The 17,823-nt window shown below is 32.9% G+C and overlaps 2 protein-coding genes across 2 annotated transcripts; one reads left to right on the top strand and one right to left on the bottom strand.

Annotated features, from left to right (window-relative positions):
* Window positions 1-607: 607 nt before the first annotated feature.
* LOC126818259 (coiled-coil domain-containing protein 57) lies at window positions 608-3,642 on the top strand. Its single transcript, XM_050545568.1, has one exon. It carries the CDS (start codon window positions 737-739, stop codon window positions 3,374-3,376), a length of 2,640 nt encoding a protein of 879 aa, XP_050401525.1. The 5' UTR covers window positions 608-736; the 3' UTR covers window positions 3,377-3,642.
* A 1,466-nt stretch (window positions 3,643-5,108) lies between these two features.
* Window positions 5,109-15,401, bottom strand: LOC126817631 (ubiquitin-associated protein 1). The gene is made up of 9 exons (XM_050544722.1): window positions 15,312-15,401; window positions 14,409-14,467; window positions 14,232-14,267; window positions 13,478-13,551; window positions 13,155-13,211; window positions 11,532-12,551; window positions 10,619-10,903; window positions 9,052-9,153; window positions 5,109-8,439 (listed from the first exon to the last, which is right to left on the bottom strand). The coding sequence occupies exons 3-9, from the start codon at window positions 14,263-14,265 to the stop codon at window positions 8,311-8,313; spliced, it is 1,701 nt and encodes a 566-aa protein (XP_050400679.1). The 5' UTR covers window positions 14,266-14,267; window positions 14,409-14,467; window positions 15,312-15,401; the 3' UTR covers window positions 5,109-8,310.
* Window positions 15,402-17,823: the final 2,422 nt, after the last annotated feature.

Genomic DNA, 17,823 nt, shown 5'->3' with positions numbered 1-17,823 from the left:
AAATCAAATTACAGAGTTATTGTTCTTGATCAGTCAGAAAAAAATTGTGGATGATCTTACAATTACGTCAAACAAAACATTAAATATTTGGCTCCTTGATAATTGATAAATACACTAGAGTAGTGGTTCCCAAATTCTTTCTATAGGACTCCATTTAAATGTGGTCGTAGATTGTCGTAGGTCCTGAGTTCACAATTGCTTGACTTTAAAATTATAGGCCTACACCAGTGTTCAAGGTCATCAGACGAAGACGCCTATTGATTTTCAACGATTTCTAATAATTACTGCTAGAGTTATGGCCCTTGATCACTGTTTATGCGTAGTGAGATAATGTAAGTGTATTTTATGTCACTATAATTTGATTGAAAAATAAATAAACAAACAGGTTACTAGGCTATTGTATCATGTAAATTTAAACAAAAAAAATAAGTGAAAGCATGTTCATTTAAATTTTGCGTTGATATTTAATTGAACTTGAAATTTATATAAAAAAAATAAACTGATATTACATCATACACGAATTTTCCCCAATATACACGCCGATTACTTTGGCGATACTGGAAAAGTGCCGCGTTCGTAGCGCCACCTAGTGGTAACCACATGATGCCAAGATGGCGGTATAAACAAACATGTTAAGACGAAACCCGTAGAAAATAAGAATTATGCGGCATCACTAGATTGAGGACCAAAGAACAACAGTTCATCCTGATGTAAAATAACAAAATAAAATATCACCATGAATTGTGAAGATCCACTGTCATGGAAAGATCTGGCAGAACAAAAAGAAAGGGAGTGGAAAGAATTTACTCACCGAAGAATTGAATCGCTAGAAGCCGCATTTAAACAAAAAGATAAAGATCTTTCTGAAGAAAAAAACAAATTTCAGAAGCTGAAAGATGATTTTAAATATAATTTTAAGTTATTGCAAGAGAGAGACCAAGAATTAGAAAGGTATGACGCTGTACTTACAAACTTAAAAGCTGATGTCAACAACAAAAATTCGGAAATAAGCGAATTGAAAGTGCAGGTGGATGAGATGCGTACACAGTTAAAACAAGAACAAAAAGGCAGAGAAGAATTGCAGATACACTATCAACAACGTCTAAAGGAGAAGCAAGCAGAAGTGGATTCATTTCGCCACAAGAAAGAGGCAGAGTTTGGAGAAGAAAGAAAAGAGTTTGAAGACTTTAAAAGAAATCTTGAACAGAAACTTACTAAATTAGATGTAGAGATGGATGTACAAAAGAGAGAACTAAATGCTGGATTTGACGAGGCCATGAAGAAAAGAGAAACAGAATTTAGACTGAAGGAAGATGAAATGAATGCCAAAGTTCTAGAGTATGACTTGAAGGCAAAACTTCTTGCCAAGGAAATAGAGTACATGAAGGTAAATCAAAAACAGGTTACGGATAACTTTAGTGAAGCAGAAATTAATAGTCGTCTGCTGGAGAAGAAAGTTAAAGAAAAAGAATGGGAGATTGCTGATCTTAAGGCCATGAAAGATGCTAAGATTGAAGATCTAAATGTTCAGCTAAAGCAGTATGAGGTCAACATGAAAAGGAAGGAAGATGCCTATGAAAATAAACATGCTGAGATGGATAGATGTTTACGAGAAAGAGAAGAAGCCTTATCTAACTTAAAAACAGCTTACAATGAAAGAGAACAAATATTAAATGGTGACATTCGAAATTTACAATCAAAGCTTGAATCTGCAGAAATCCAAATCAGACAATTACAGTGGACTAATCAAGATCTAGCAAAAGAAAAAGAAATTCAAACCCAAAATTTATCTGAAGAGTTGAACTGTCTTCAGGAAAAATGGAATAAAAATCTAGCAGACATGTCAGCAAGTCAAGTTTCTAGGGACCTTGAAATGCACTGTCTGCGTGAAAATGACAGTAAATTAAAAACGGAGATCTTACAAAAGGGGCATGAAATCGAGAAATATAAAAAGGAGCTAGCTGAAGCCTCAGAGAGAGAAGCTGCATTAATAAGAAGTAAGACCCAGTTAGAGTTGGATTGGCAGAACAGATTCGAAGAAGCTGTAAGCTCACAGTATGGGAAGTCTGAAGACTTAATGAAAAAAATGGTTACAGCGAAATATGAGATGGAGAGCGGACAATCACAAGAAATAAAACAACTGATACAGCAAAATCATAATCTGAAAGAGGTCATCAGTCAAATGAAACAACAAATGCAAATGCTGGGATACACGAATGGTAGTCAAAGAAACACCAACAACAAAGACTACACCAAGAGTCTTGAAGAACAAATACTTAATCTCAAACAGCAGATCAGGCAACTACAAGATCACCATGTTCAGGATATTTCATTTAATGTTTCAAACGATTTAGACAGTGAAATCTTACAGTCACCAGAAGTTAGAGACAATATTATGGTGAAAGACTACATTCGGTCACTGAATGAACAAATACGCATTCTGAAAAGTGAGAAATCAGAATATAATGTCAAATTTAAAAAATTGGAATCCAGACTGGACAACATTGAAACTTCTTCAATGACTTCGAAAATAATGCCACAAGAAGACTTGATAATTGAACAATTACAAGGTGAGGATATAAATCTGAAGAAAGGAATTCCTGAGTCTCACAATTTCTCACAATCTGATGTTGATAAACATGATTTACAGAGAAAACTTAGAAAGGCTGTAAAACATATTACACAGATAGCTAAAGAAAAACAACAACTGATCGAGGTAGGCAATCGATTACGAGGAGAATTGAAAAAAGCTGGTATAACACAAACCACTCCTGCCGTGTCTACAGGTTATGCTACTAATCAAGTACCGTTTAATCAATTATCAAATTCTCTAACCTCACACAACCCTTCTCGAGTGACTCAAGAATCATTAAATAAACTAAACCAGCTGGAAAAGCTTCAATATCAACTAACTAAACAAGAATTACAATTCGCTCAGAATTTTTCCCCACCTAGGGTTACAGACAGTGTACAGTCTTCCGAAGTATATTATGGACGTCCTTCCATTCTAAAAAAATCATTGTCTTCCCAAGAGGTTAACAAAAGTGCTGAGACAAATGGTAGCCATTATGATGTAGAACCTGTGTTGTCAAGTGTTCAGTCGATGGGAGGAGAATCAATACAAGAAGTCTGGAGGATGTTGGATGATGGTGCTAGTCCGATACCTAGTGTAAGGACCCCTAGATTTTTATCAAACCAATCTAAGCCAGATGTCAAAGAGAGACCTGATCCAAATAGAGAATTAACAGTAGAGGGGAAGAAAGCAGAACTGAAGTTAGAAGAGAAACGAGCACAAAGTAGACAATTTACAATTTCACAAACAAACAAATTAAAACCGTCCAAAAAACCTCAAGTGAGAAACTATAATATGAGGTAACAAAAGGGAATATTGTGTATAAAATTATTTAATCTATGTGTCCAGTAGTGTGTAACTTTGGATCTGATATTGGCAAAATATGGAAATTAGAATATAAGCTTATTCTATTTCCTCAGGTCAGTGACTTAGTATACATGTGGCATAAACAGTAGGTACAGTGCATTTGCAGTAGTGTCCAAAATAATTTTTCGTCTGTTATTTACAAGTCTTCATCATAATGTATCAGAACTGAGAGTATAATCAACAGAATATAATTATTAATATTTTTTGCCATTTTATTGCGAGTGACATTTCTGCAAAGCCATGAATGAAATCTATGATACATGTACTTACTACTCAGTCACTCGCCATAGTTCTTTATGGCGGGGGGGGGGGGGGGGATGGTCGAATGGTTATCACTGAATTAGCACATAGCACATTCACGCTGTATCACTGAGTTAACTGGTGTGGTTTCGATTCCCCGGCTGTACGTGACAATGATTGGAGTCGCCTGTTCAACCTCGTGGGTTTTCTCCGGGTCCTCCAGTTCCCACACACTGCTAAAAACCTAGTTTGGGTTGAGTGGACGTTAAACCCCATTTCTCTCTTTTTTTATGACCAACAACACTGTGTAACCCGGGTATCATTTAATCTTATGTATTTAGCGCTAATTTCTTTTCATATTCATTTAATATTAAATCTTTGTTTAAGAATTTGTAAAAATCATTTAAAATCACCCAAAATCATCTAATTTGTACTTGTGTCCAGTTTAAAGCTAACTGATTAATTTTGATAATGAGTGTCTACTTTACAAGTATTTAATTTCCTGACTACTGTTGAAAAATTGATCACTATACATCAACAATCAATTTGGATATTCATATCTTAACAGTGATCGAGAAATTAAATGCCTTTAAATTGGTGGAGTCGTTATTTAAATTAAATGGTCAGCTTTAAACTGAACACAAGTACAAATTGGATGATTATCGGTGATTTTAAATGATTATTCCAAATTTTTAATGAAAGATTTGCAATTAAAAAAATGTGAAATAAATTAGTGCTAGATACACAAGATTAAATGATACCCGGGTTACAGTGCAATGTCCAGTTTTTCTTTTGTCTGTGTGTTTGTCTTCTGGGTTTTTAGTTAATTATTTTAACAGATCCCACCCTCATCCTTGTTCTATTGCACCGTGATCAGAGCAATCTTATAAGATGATAAATTGCTTAATTTGCATTTAGGGAATGTTTAACAAGGTTTAAATTTGAACTCTTGAGTTTCTCTACAAGATTTCACTGTAGCAGAGGCTTTTTATGCAGTTTACTATTTGGCAACAATATTTCAACCAGTCGCTTTTTGAGGGTGGTTTTCTGGGTCAGGGGAAAGAACTACAAACAAGTCCTAATTTTTTCCCTATACTAAACAATCCCACCAAGTTGAGAAAAAAAAAAAAAAAAAAAAAAAAAAACCTGTAACAATTTTAGTGACAATGGCAGTAACTCTGAAAAATTAATTGCCTGAGTTTGTAAATCGGCTAAAGGATAGCCCATGAATCCCAGGAAGAGTAAGTATTTGGTGCTGCAAAAATCTGTTGCACGACCCTGGATTTCGATACAGTTCCTTCATAAAACTAGCTTAACAATCTCTGCCGATGATTTGAAGTGGGCCGTGACTGTGAAAACACTTTCAAGGCATAAAACCATCCACAAGGAACCAAGAAAAAAATCTATTCATCACAATGCAACTACATACTATTCTTTATGAAGCGTTTAATTGTATCTTCCACATCCAATATCACATACATATATACCACAAAATTTACATGATCATATAATAACTTCTGGATTATCTTAATACAACTCTTTAGTTATATATACATGATTTACAATATAAATGTATAACCATATTACATATAGTTAATGGCAAATTTTTAAAATCTAATTCTGGGTACATATTAATCAATCTAAAACAATTATTTACAGTTGTAATATGTAGGCAAAATTTCAAAGGTGTAAGCTTATGTAACCCCAAAATATAAAATCAAACTAAAACCAACAAACAATTTCAGAGATTATATTAACATGAATTATAACTTTCTATGTGTATTGGTGTACAATATCTTATGTTCTACTGTACAGAACAAGAATTAATCTGTCAGCGATTTGTCATATAACGAACAATCGGTTGTCTGTGGTAAATAAAACAACCAAACAGAACATCAGTGATGTCTCATTAGTTAATGAACTGGCCTCCTGTCCATAGAAATACTAGTTATCACATGATACGGTACTAATATTTTATTATACACTGGACCGAGAGATCAGAATTCAAATCTAATGCAGAATTTTCCATGACCGATTGACATCTCAAAGGTTTCACTTATTGACGTGACCTGCCGATTTATGCCATGGGCTTACTGAATGTCACAATATTATCCAGCGACATAATTTCATCCAGATCTTGACAGTAAATTTGTGGTTTGACCAAATTAATATTTACACAAAGAAAGGAAATAATACATAATTAAAACACATGTGGACTAGATTTTATGTGTGCTACTGGCAGACAATCTATTATCCAGAAACCATCATGGTTGATAAAAGTCTTTCATCACCATATAACCATAAACATAAACATGGTGGAAAATTCTCAAGCACAACAGAACATCTGTGACCAGAATCAGCCACAATATGGGTGTTCATCAAATCATTGGTGCAACAGCAAATCATTGGTGCAACTTCTCCTTGCTGCATGCGATGATTGGCTAACCTTTACTTTATGATAAATTAAAGTTCAACAAAATACAAGTCACTGAAGATCAGATAACAGATATTGAAGCAAGTTTTTTGACTGGACTGTCCAATCAAGGAATTGTAAGTCACAGGTATGATGGAATGAAATGATTTTAGTGAGGATAACAAAATATGATACAGCAAATTTCATTTAATTCAATACACTACGACCACATTATTCATGTTCTGCTGATGATCGGTCAAACATCAGGAGAGGATCCAATCGGAGGGTTTCTTCATAGGACTCTAAAAAGCATGGAGATGCGTTTCGAACAATTTTGCTCATGCAGTTATGTTTTCTGTCTCGCTAGCTTTCTTGCACAACAATGGCCGATGATGCACAGAACATAATTAAGGCATAGTAGTATGTAGCCATACATACTGTACACATTTATATCAAACTCCTGTAATATTAATTTTCTGAAGAATATTAATCAATTTACTAATCATAATGCAGTGTGAAATATTACAAAATCTGTTGTTACAATATTATATAATTAAATACTGAAACTCTGTTGTATACCATGTACACTGTTTTGGGTTAAAAAAAAACTGCAAGCAAGCAATTCTATCTCACAGGCTTGAAGACAAAACTGCTATTACTTTTAGCAAATTAGTCTTGAAAAAAAAGTAAAGCCTGATAAAACGACATTGATAACAATAACAAATATATCACATTGTAAAACATACAAAATCAAACTGAAAGACAATAAAAATCATAATTTAAAAAATGAGGACTAAATAAGTATGGAATACTGTTCTATAGCAGACTATAACCATAATCAGTTTCAAAGTAAATTTGTTATCCAATAGTTTTAGTAAAAATAAATGAGGTCTACTTTGTAATATCAGGTACACAATCCAAAGTAATTTTATTAAAGATACATTATGTAAGATTTAGATAAAGAGCTGGCCATTCTTGATATTATAGTTCAAAAATAATTAATGCAAAATGAATATATTGAGAATTTCATTCAAATTACTTTATTCTGAGCCAAGTTATCACTGTTTACAGTTTTGACAAGATGTGTGCATGGATTGTTTATTACCATAACCATGGTACTGGTATATTCGAGTCTTAGCCTCACTTCTCGATTTTTAAATTAAATTATCATTAAATGGCTGAACCATTCTAATCTACTTAAAATCAGAGCAATCTCTTTGGTTTGTTTATTAAAGAGAGGGTGCTGTAGTTGCCATATGATAACTGGACATAACTGTCAATTTTTAACCTAAAAGTTAATCAACTACAGTTTGTTTTTAATGTTTATGTTACTCTTAAGATTGGCTGAATAGCTTCTGAGATATGTGTGTCTTAAAGATGCATTATTTAAGGTTTAGATAAAGAGCTGGTTGTTTTTGCTACATGTATAATAGTTCAAAAATAGATAATGAAAAATGAACCTATTGAATATTTCATTCAAAATCAAATTACTTTATTTTGAGCAAAGTTATGGGTGGTGTAAGATGTAGCAGAGATTGTTTATTATCGTAGCAATGGTACTGGACAAATAAGACTTAGTCTCATTTGTCCCTTTTATCGTTAAATTATTAAATGTTGCAGGCGTCCTAATCCATTTAAATCTCTGCCATCAGACAGTCTAGAGAGTTGATTATAGACCTGTCATGTTAATAAATGTCTAAATAATAGTTTATATAACATTTGAAGGCACAATAAAGACATGCAATAGGCAGCTTTAGCTCTTACATAATGCATCTTTAATTATGATGGTAAAAAATTTATGATGGCCACCATAATCATAGATACAGATTTCTGAAACAGCAAAACTTTTTGTACAAAAATTTGCTTGGGTATACGTGTCATATATATATATGAAATCAAATTCTGAAAGTCAATTATAGCAAAATATTGTCTGAAGGAACTATCCCCTTAAAATGTTTCTATCTTTGTTATCCAGCCACTTTTATTATCTCTGGAACAGAAAAATCAAAACCTACTGAAACTAATATCACTCAGACTGTTGGGAAGACTTCAGTCTTAAAACTAAAAACAAAAAAACTTGTATATAGTACACTAATGCTGTATAAAACATGAGAAATTGATTAAGGATTTCTTACATATATTCATTTGAAAGATCTATAATCTTAATATGGGCAATAGAGTATTTTATGGACAATGTAAATTCAGTAAAATTTGATTCTTATGTTGCCATTAATTCATCTAAGGCCTTGTCTCTGTCTGCGTTATGTTTAATCAAAGCTTCTCGGATTTTATCCGCATGAAATCCTAGTTCTTGGAATTGTGAGTAACTATCGATGTAGTTTCTAGCCTGAAAGTCACAAAATTATTTATTAAACCACAAAAATAACATCTCAACACTTTACATATAAAAATTATATTAGTGTATTTAAATTAGATTGAAAAGGTGATTTTGAGATTATGACTATACATATCATGTTTTTAGTTAATTTCCCACTAGATTTCATCATTCAGTTTACAAGGATAAGCCAAATTCAGACATTACATGGCCAAAGCTAATGCCATATCTTTTTTAACTCAACTTCCAACTTTTATATTTCGTGTTAGGATGGCAAGATCACTGCAGACTCAACACCATTTATTTTTCCCAAACATATGCCAATTTGTTTCCAAGGCGACCAATGGAGGTGTGACAACTATTGAAAGAATTAAAATGAAATCCTCGTTTCATTTTGTTTAATAAAACTTTCTAATTCTGAATGGTGGGTTCTTAAAATTCCCATGCTACTACAATATTTATAGAATCAATTCCCAATAAACTGTTTTGGTAACCATTTTGTATAGTTAAACATGAAGTTGTTTGGGGTTTTTCAGAGACCCAGTGATAATGGGGATTTCTCCTTTAAGTTAGTAAATATATGAAATAAATTCAATTAGCTTTAAAAAAAAAAAAGACACCCACCTTGTCAATATTATTTTCAAATAAGAAAAGAGCTGATTCTGATTTAATTGGATGATAGCCTTTACCTACTAAATTATCCACATGACACAGATGATCTATTACCTGTAATTAATAAATATAGTGGTAAAAATTAAAACATGAAATACATATCACTGCACTAAAAAAAAAACCAGACAGGAGCTATCCCAACTCTGTCCCAAGCTTACTGTCAAACTGTGAATGGAAAGATAACTTTGTGAAATACATTTTGAATTTACAAGCAGAGACCCATCTAAAGATTTTAGCAAAGATTACCATATATCCCATTTATATTGTATGCAAAGATGTGGAATGATAAGACAAATTTTCAATTCATTATATCTTTGTAAATAATTAACAGAATTGAACCATTTATGGATCGATATTCCGTCTTCATTAGCCCAGTATAGGAGCAGAACAGTAGGACGTTAAACCCCATTTCATTTCATTTCCTTTTAGAGATTCAACTTCACAATATTGTAGTTTGCAACAGTTTTCTCAATCCCTTAAATGATGCTCAGATACTTAATTATCTTTTAGTTAATATGCAGACAGAATACCTTTCAAAATAAATAGGTGTCAATGATTACAATGTACATACAGCCCTATGTTTATTTTGTCCATATCATTTGAAAAATATGTTGTAGTCCATTCCAGAGATAATGTTAATCAATAATTGAAATGATCAACCAAAATTGATCAAGTCGTTTCGAAAAGAGGTGTGTGGAAGTTGTCATTTGCAAACAAAGCAATGTCCTATGTGGTATTCAATTGTTTCAACATTATATAAGAACTTTATTTCGGTAAATAAATAGAGGTGAGTTGCATACTCCCTAAATCTAACACTGTTATAATATTTATCGTTTGTTATACCTTTACTAAGAATCAGTTAGCATGATTAGAGGTGACCAGCAAGTATAATGATCAACAAGCGGTTGCCATACAAGACATGCCCCACATTTTGCAAGATAGATGGACAAAAAAAATTTTTTTTCGTACAATTAGGGGCCATAATCCAGGAAGTTAAGGCCGACTTGTGTCAATATCAAAAGGAACCAAGATCGTTGGGATATAAACATATATTTTAAGTTTCATCAAAATCAGATAAAAATTGTGACCTCTAGAGTCTCCACAATCTTGGTATTATATGCTTATTATACTATTTGTGTAAAGGGGAGCGGTCATTTTGTCAGTCTCAATCTGATTGGTTCAAAAGGAACCAAGATCTTTGGGATATAAACATACATTTTAAGTTTCATCGAAATCAGATAAAAATTTTGACCTCTAGAATGTCCACAAGCTAAAAATGTGATATTTCATACAATCAGGATTCCATAATCCATGAAGTTACGCTCCGATTCATGCCAATATCGAAAGGAATATAAACCTATATTTCTAGTTTCGTAATCGGATAAAAATTGTGACCTGTAGCTGTAGAGTTTCTGCAAACAAAATGTGAAAGAACAGCCAGACAGATAGGGGCAACAACAATATACATTCACATGAAAATGTGCCTATATAAAAAAATATATTATATAAAAAGGTGTACCTCTTTTTCATCTTGTCCAAGTTTAGCTACTGCTCTAGAAACTCTAGCACGAGGAAATCCCATTAAACCAAACTTTCTAACAAACTGTTGGTCTGGTAAAGATAAAGCTGAATAGGGATCAGTTTCTGGTGGTGACTTGGGAGGGCAGATATCATCTTTTACAGAAGTCACTGGTTTGGGTGAAGGTATGGGTTGAGTGCAGAAAATAGAGTCTGGTACTGAGGAGGATACTGGATTGGGTTTTGAGGAGGGAATGGGTGGTAAAGGCTTTCTAATATTTATATTCTGAAATAGAAGACATTTGTTTTATAAATACATCAGTAAGTTAAGCTTTTATAGTCATAAAATATTGTTTGTTTACACAAAAAAAAAGTCTGACTATCGACTATCTTCTTTAGCAAGTCATGAATTCCTGTTACTTTGTGTTTGCGATGTCAACACAGGCCTAGCTGGAATGAACTGCATTTTCTGTGTAAAAATTTATAAAAGCTTTAACAAGCTATCAATTAAAAGAAGATCAAACAGGGCCATAGATAACCACAGGATTTTACAACAAATATTTAAATATTAAGTAAGAAAAAGCCCCCTGGGCTATTAGCGTTCTAGTTAAACACAAGACTTGCTATACAAGAGGCAATCAAATTTACTCAGATTAGATTAATGGAGATATTTTCCAAATTGTTTGGAGCTTATATAATTACTTCAGCAAATAATTAAAAAAATCTTCCTTCTCAGTTTCAATAATATTTATTTGTGACTAAACTGCACATTAATGTTTTTAAAGGTTATTAACTTGGGTTGAACTGATCTGTTAATTCAGATTAACAAATTAACATTTTTACTTTTTACCCAAATCAAATAGATTTAGTTATTTTCAAATATCAACAATAATTTAAACAATCACAATATTTACCTCATATATGGGTGCCTGTTGAACAGATCGCTGTGGAATTGGAGGAGGAGTGTGTGACAATGAAAACCTTGCTGACTCAACATGTTCTGGTGACTCAGATAAATCAGGATTACTTTTAGCACTACGTAGCCTTACATTCTCATATAGTGGTTGATTAGATAACACATCTGTATGGTTTGGTGGGGAATTTGAATATATAACATCAGTTTGTGAGTTAAGAGTTGTAATTTGTTGGTTTACACCATTCAGTCCATTTAATGTAGGTTTTAAACCTGCTTGTGACAAGGATGGTAATACAGGTTTATATAGTCCACTATTTACCATATGTGATGGTAAGTTACCACCCAAATTTGCAACACCTGGTGTAGGTTTGTTCTGACTAGTATCACATTTATCATTAGAAAACATAACACGACTTTGACTCATATCCACTTTCAGACTAACATAATCGCCTTCATCCACATGAGGAATCACATTCGGCACCATGCCATTACAAGATGTTCTAGGTTTGGCTACAGGAGTTTTAAGTTCTCCATCCGATGATGTTATTTCCTCATTCTTCTCCACTGAATTATTTGAAGTGTTGGTATTATCACTGGCTTTAACATTAAAAGCTTCTGTGTCTTGAAATAAGTTTTTTAATTCTTCCATTTCATTGAGTGCCTGTAAATCCAGGTTTTCAAAAGCATCTGTCTCCTTTTCAAACCATGTCAAATCTATAGAAGATGTTTTGTTTGTGGCACTATCAGCAGACGATTGTGAAGTTGAGTTTGAATAAATTGGTGTAGGTGTTAAAATGCTATCAAAATTTGGTCTTGTCAGTGGATTTACAACCATTTGTGACTGAACTGAAAATTCCTGATCAGACTCAGACTCATCACTCGAGTCTGCTTTCGTTGCTTGAGCAAATTCTTCGATTTCTTTAGCACTACGTTCTTCTGCTTCAATTTTTTGTCGTCTGCGAGTTTCTTCTTTAGCTCTTATCCAGGCAAGAACACCCTCTTCTGTTTCAAAGGAATACTGAAGTAGAAAATACATTTAAGTCATTAGAATTAATTATTGGGTCAATTCACCTTTAACATACATGTATTTCTATTTTAAAATCTTAATTAGGATTATGATCCAATTCAACTTTAATATGACTGTGGTTCTGGTGACCCCAGATGGTTATCATTATGTGGGCAAGGGACTATGTTCTACATGTAAATTAATTGCAAGTTGAAGTTTTGAGATGAATGTATCAAGTCCTAGAGAAAGTCTGTTTTAATGTTCGCACCGAGTGGAAGATAACTAATCAGAAACACCACTTTACCATAGTAAGTGTACATGTAGCAATGGACATGGTAAATAAGCTGATAATATTAATACTTATAACCATTGCTATAGGAATATGGTCTGTACATACCAGCCTTCTGAGTTGTCTCAAATAAATTTATGGACAAAGGAAAAGACTAAAATGGAGTGCAAGTTTTTGTCAGCATAACACTTTTGTCACTTTAATTAAGACAACTAAATATATGGTAATTTATATTTATATGATTTTGTGTGTAAGGCAAGACAGGCAGAATTCTGTCCAGACAGCAATGGGTGTTCCACTATTCAAATAAATACACAATTTCTTACTTCTTCATTTAGTTTCTGACATGTTGAAGGTAGGAGTAATTCTGGTGGTATTTTGATCTTAAAAAGATAAAAGAAAAAATATACATACATACATACATACATTATGTTTACAGAGAGGTAAGGGTAATCATTTTATTATTTTCTAATTTTTAAGTTGGTTCATCTTACTTATAAACAAATTGTACAAACACTACTAACCATAATCGGATTCAGAATGCTTGTATGAAATTAGAAATATTCTTAGAATAAATTCATTTCTTTTGTTTTTTTAAACTCACTCATAATTATAACAATAAACAAGATCAGTAGATCTGGGGAATTACCTTTTCTGGGGGTCTGAACTTGGGACCAAGTTTAAACGGTACTCCATCCAGGCAGGAATGACTTGAACCCAAACCTGAAAAATAAATTTATATTTCATTATAGAAGTAGTCTTCCATAGTGAAATACATGTATATCACACTTATCATGATAGCAGATTTTTTAATGTCTAATGTCTTGCCTTTCAGTTTCAATAATAATCATTTTTTACTAAACTGCACATTAATGTTTTTAAAGGTTATAAACCTATTTGATATAGTTAAAAAAATATATAGTTGAATTGGGTTGAACTGATCTGTTAATTCAAATACTGATGGAATGCAATCAATAAAATTAAATGAAGGGAAGTCGCCAGTTTCTTTACTTATTCTAGTTTCTCTTCTGGCTTGATTGTTGATTGTGGGACTCAAAATCAGTTAAATCGCAACACTTGCTCTATATCCATGGACCTAAAATTTTGTATGTTGACATATGTCAACTTTTTAATGTCTAAATGTTTAAGGATCATTTTGGATCAACTGAAGCAGATCAATTGAACATTGAGAACCAGATTTGTGTTAATGCAATGACGTTGCATGGCTTGAGTGTCTGCTATAGTAGACTAACAAATTATTGACATTAGATTTTGACCGCTTGTGCCAACATTACACTATAGTTGTTATGGCCTCTGTAGGCTGTTGTTGATTTTCTTGTGTCAGTAAATTATGCCAAAAGTCAATAGCACATTTCAGTTGCATTATGGTAAGAATAACTCACCTTCAAAAGAATTTAGTGATGTCCCATCAGCCATATCTGAAAGACAAAATGTATAATATGACACTACTGTCAACCATGTGTTACTTTTTCATTTTTTTCAGTCTAACATTTAATTAGTTAGATATTAGTATTATAATTCTAGTAAAATACAAAATAAATTGAGTATGAGATACAAACCTGTCAATATGAACTTTATATTCTAGATGTTGCTTTATTGATGAATATATCCATTTTATCTATATGAGAAAAAGAATAACAGTCAATTCTCCCCACCAAAAAAAAAACATTTCATTGATTTCATCCAGGGTATTTTCATCCTACAATTCTTTAATACCAGTACTATTATTATTATTTAACACTATAACATAACTTCTGATATCATTTTGTATCATCAAAGCTTCGTATAAAATTAATTACAAAAATTATATTATATTATTGAATAATTATGTCGAACTAGGATGAAACTACATGTACCCACGATGTACAATTTCATGAGAACATATCTTATTAATGTACAGTATAACAATTAACCAACCAAACTTTTGTCTTCACATAATGATTAGGCCTACCTCACACCCGTAGCTTTCTTATCTTCTTATTAATAAACTATTTGTACAGTCTAATTTACATTTAGTAGTTACTGTTTCAATATTAAAATATAAGACTACAGGATAGGCTCTGATATTCACAGTTTTTTGTTATATTTATAAATAATCATCATCTCAAGTCAATGACTCAGGCACAAAAATGGGTCGATTAGTTAAATTTAAACATAATCAAATATAGCATCTACTGGTTTGGTTACTCATTGTGGAATTACTGAGCAATAAAAAAAGAAACCTGAGTCACTTATGGCAGAAAATAATAAAATAAATAGGTGAAATATCAGACTTATTATTTTAAGACCCACTATCAGACTAGGCCTAGGCCCTAGTTTCGTAAGGTTTTATAATTTTAGTTCCTCACTCATTCAAAGCCTTTTTATACCAAACAGTCAAATGGACAATGCCAACTATATTGCGGCAAATGGTTCAGTAATCAATGTGTATAAATAGATTATTCTTTGAAAATCTATATTACCAATAACATGGAACAACAATATTATTATTGAACAGAGTTTTCTTCTTTCATGGCTATCTTGTCATCCATTTTGATGTATTTACTTTGACGTCACTTCCAAAATAAAAATAGACGAAATGTATGGAAGGCCGGCGGTATCACGGTGTGGCATGCTTCTCCACAATCTTTTTCACAGAGGACTACGAAAGTCTTCTAGTATTCTAGTTCAATGTTCTAGCGAATATTCACTGCTGATCAGTGTGGCTTCTCCGGGGCAATGGGCACTCGGCAAACCTCGGCAGATTCCGATACCCTACGTCTAGATGTATGGTACTGGAATCTGCGGAGGTTTGCCGTGTGGGGCAATGGGTTGGTTTGATTCACGGGCGGGGATATGTCTTTTACCACCAAAGGCATTTTAGTTCCTACCGAATTGTTACTAAATGACCCCAGACAGTACATAAGTATAAACGTGACGCAATGGGGTGGCGGGACATTTGGCAGAGGATAAGATAACATAGATAGATAGATAATCCTGCCATATTTCAGGAAATAAACAGACGATAAGATTAAATTAAAAAGTTTTAAATATACTGATCGATCATGAGCATTTCATTGAGTATAAGATCGGACTTATTGAGATAATTAAATGCAAAACGTAACTCAGATACGGTGTCTTTATTAGTTTCATCATTTATAGTCAATGCAGATTTCATGGAAGGAGTGTTAATTTCAATTTCATTGATATCTGATTTTGGGATAGAAATAAAATCAGTTAGTAAAATGGTTTTCCCAGCACTTAGTAGATATACAACCATTTTCGTCTTTTACTTTAGGATTATCATTTACAGGGGAATTAAAAAGTTTCCAATACTCTTTAGGATTACGCGATTGAAATAAATAAAAGATGAAATAAAATGTCAAATAAATTTCAATTCTGTCAGTTGGATTCGCAATGAGATTACGACGTGCTGACATCATTTCCCGTATAAGTCGCAAGTTTTGTCAAACCATTTATTTGAACGCGTTCTTTTCTTTTTCATTTCAACCAATGTAATGCTTATCCTAGATGCGTCGATGGGTATTTCTGACAGTACCAAAGTAACTCAACTACATCATTGTCATTGGTTATGTCAAAATTAGTGATCATAAAGTTATTAAGAGCAGATTTATATTTAGTTTTTTGAAGTTCTGAGATAAATATATTATCAGAATTATTTTTCCAAATAAATTTGTTTTGGCGAGATCCAACTTTACCCTTATTAGAATTATTTATTTGAACTTCCACTCGACCGGTCTGCTGGTTTGTTATTACCATTATTCATTAGCACTTGTTCAGTCGGATATAGTTGTATATTGCAAGACACCACACAGAGATCAGTTATGTCAGTTAAAGGGCTATCACGCATAAGATTTGAATGGATACAGAAGAGACAGGTTAAAATATAATCTACTGGGCTAAAACCGGTTGTAATAAATACAGGTACAGGCACCCAAAAGATCATCAAAATATCTACCATTTAGTATTCAAACACTAGTATTAGTATTGCACAAGTGAATTAATTCATTACCACAGGGATGCACCTTTTTTCCATATTATTAATTCTAGACTTAACAATTCAATATTTCTGATATTGACCAGCAGATCGCATATTAGATATGGAAAGGGTTTATTTTGGAAGAGTGAGCAGGTATAAGGACGTCCTTAAAAAATCTGGTCTCGTATTAAGTCCCCGCACCTCTAAAATTACCTCACCTTTTTGTTTATATTTCATTATATCATTTTCAATAATATCAAATAGGTTCGTGTGTTAAGATTGCCAAATTGATGAATTTTGTAGTGGAATATATCTTGAGGCAAGGACAATACCTTGTCTGTGCTGTTACTGCTGTAGAATTACTTTTGAGATTTTTAGCCAGAACATGTCCCTATCCTTTAAGTCTACCACTGTAATCCACGCTGCCAACTTGTTCTTTACATAGATCTTTGGGATATGGCAACCCGATCTTGGACCTGTTCTACTGAAAGTAAATCCAGTAAACCTGGGAAAAATGTCATATAAATAACTTCACATCGATCTGTTCTTGACTACCAAGCTTCAGTAATGTCATGACAATGGAAGAAAACTGAAAGTACTTGTACACTAGTGGTTCCCAAACTTTGTGTATCATGCCCCCCTCAACATTGCAAATTATTATGCGCCCTGCTTTGACATGAAAACAAATTGAATTTTGTAAAAGTATAATATAATATGTACAAAGCTGTAAACAAATGGTCGTCGAGGTGGTGCCAGATGCACGATAAGAGGAGGGAAGGCATGCGTTTCCGACCAAATAAATATTTTTGTGGGAATGCATCTTTAAACGCAGGCCTTTAATATATAATATTATAACGAATGACTATCTACAGATCTTGTCATAGGCGGTGACAACAAAATTGAGCGTGTAGGTGAACTCCGGTCATTATAAGTGGATTTAGTTGAATCATCGGTATAATGTCTTTCCGTGACAAATCAGTTTTGTTGTCGGTATA

The sequence above is a fragment of the Patella vulgata genome, chromosome 4, assembly GCF_932274485.2.
Source record: "Patella vulgata chromosome 4, xgPatVulg1.2, whole genome shotgun sequence".
NCBI lineage: Eukaryota > Metazoa > Mollusca > Gastropoda > Patellidae > Patella > Patella vulgata.
This window is presented reverse-complemented; position numbering and strand designations above follow the sequence as displayed.

Bases quoted from the DNA above. Each gene is read 5' to 3' on its own strand.
- LOC126817631 (XM_050544722.1), bottom strand. From the start codon at position 14,265: ATGGCTGATGGGACATCACTAAATTCTTTTGAAG. The intron at 12,552-13,154 runs GTAAGAAATTGT...TTTCTACTTCAG, and splicing joins GTCAGAAACTAAATGAAGAA to TATTCCTTTGAAACAGAAGA. The intron at 8,440-9,051 runs GTGGGTGTCTTT...TGTGACTTTCAG, and splicing joins TTGAAAATAATATTGACAAG to GCTAGAAACTACATCGATAG.
- LOC126818259 (XM_050545568.1), top strand. From the start codon at position 737: ATGAATTGTGAAGATCCACTGTCATGGAAAGATCTGGCAGAACAAAAA.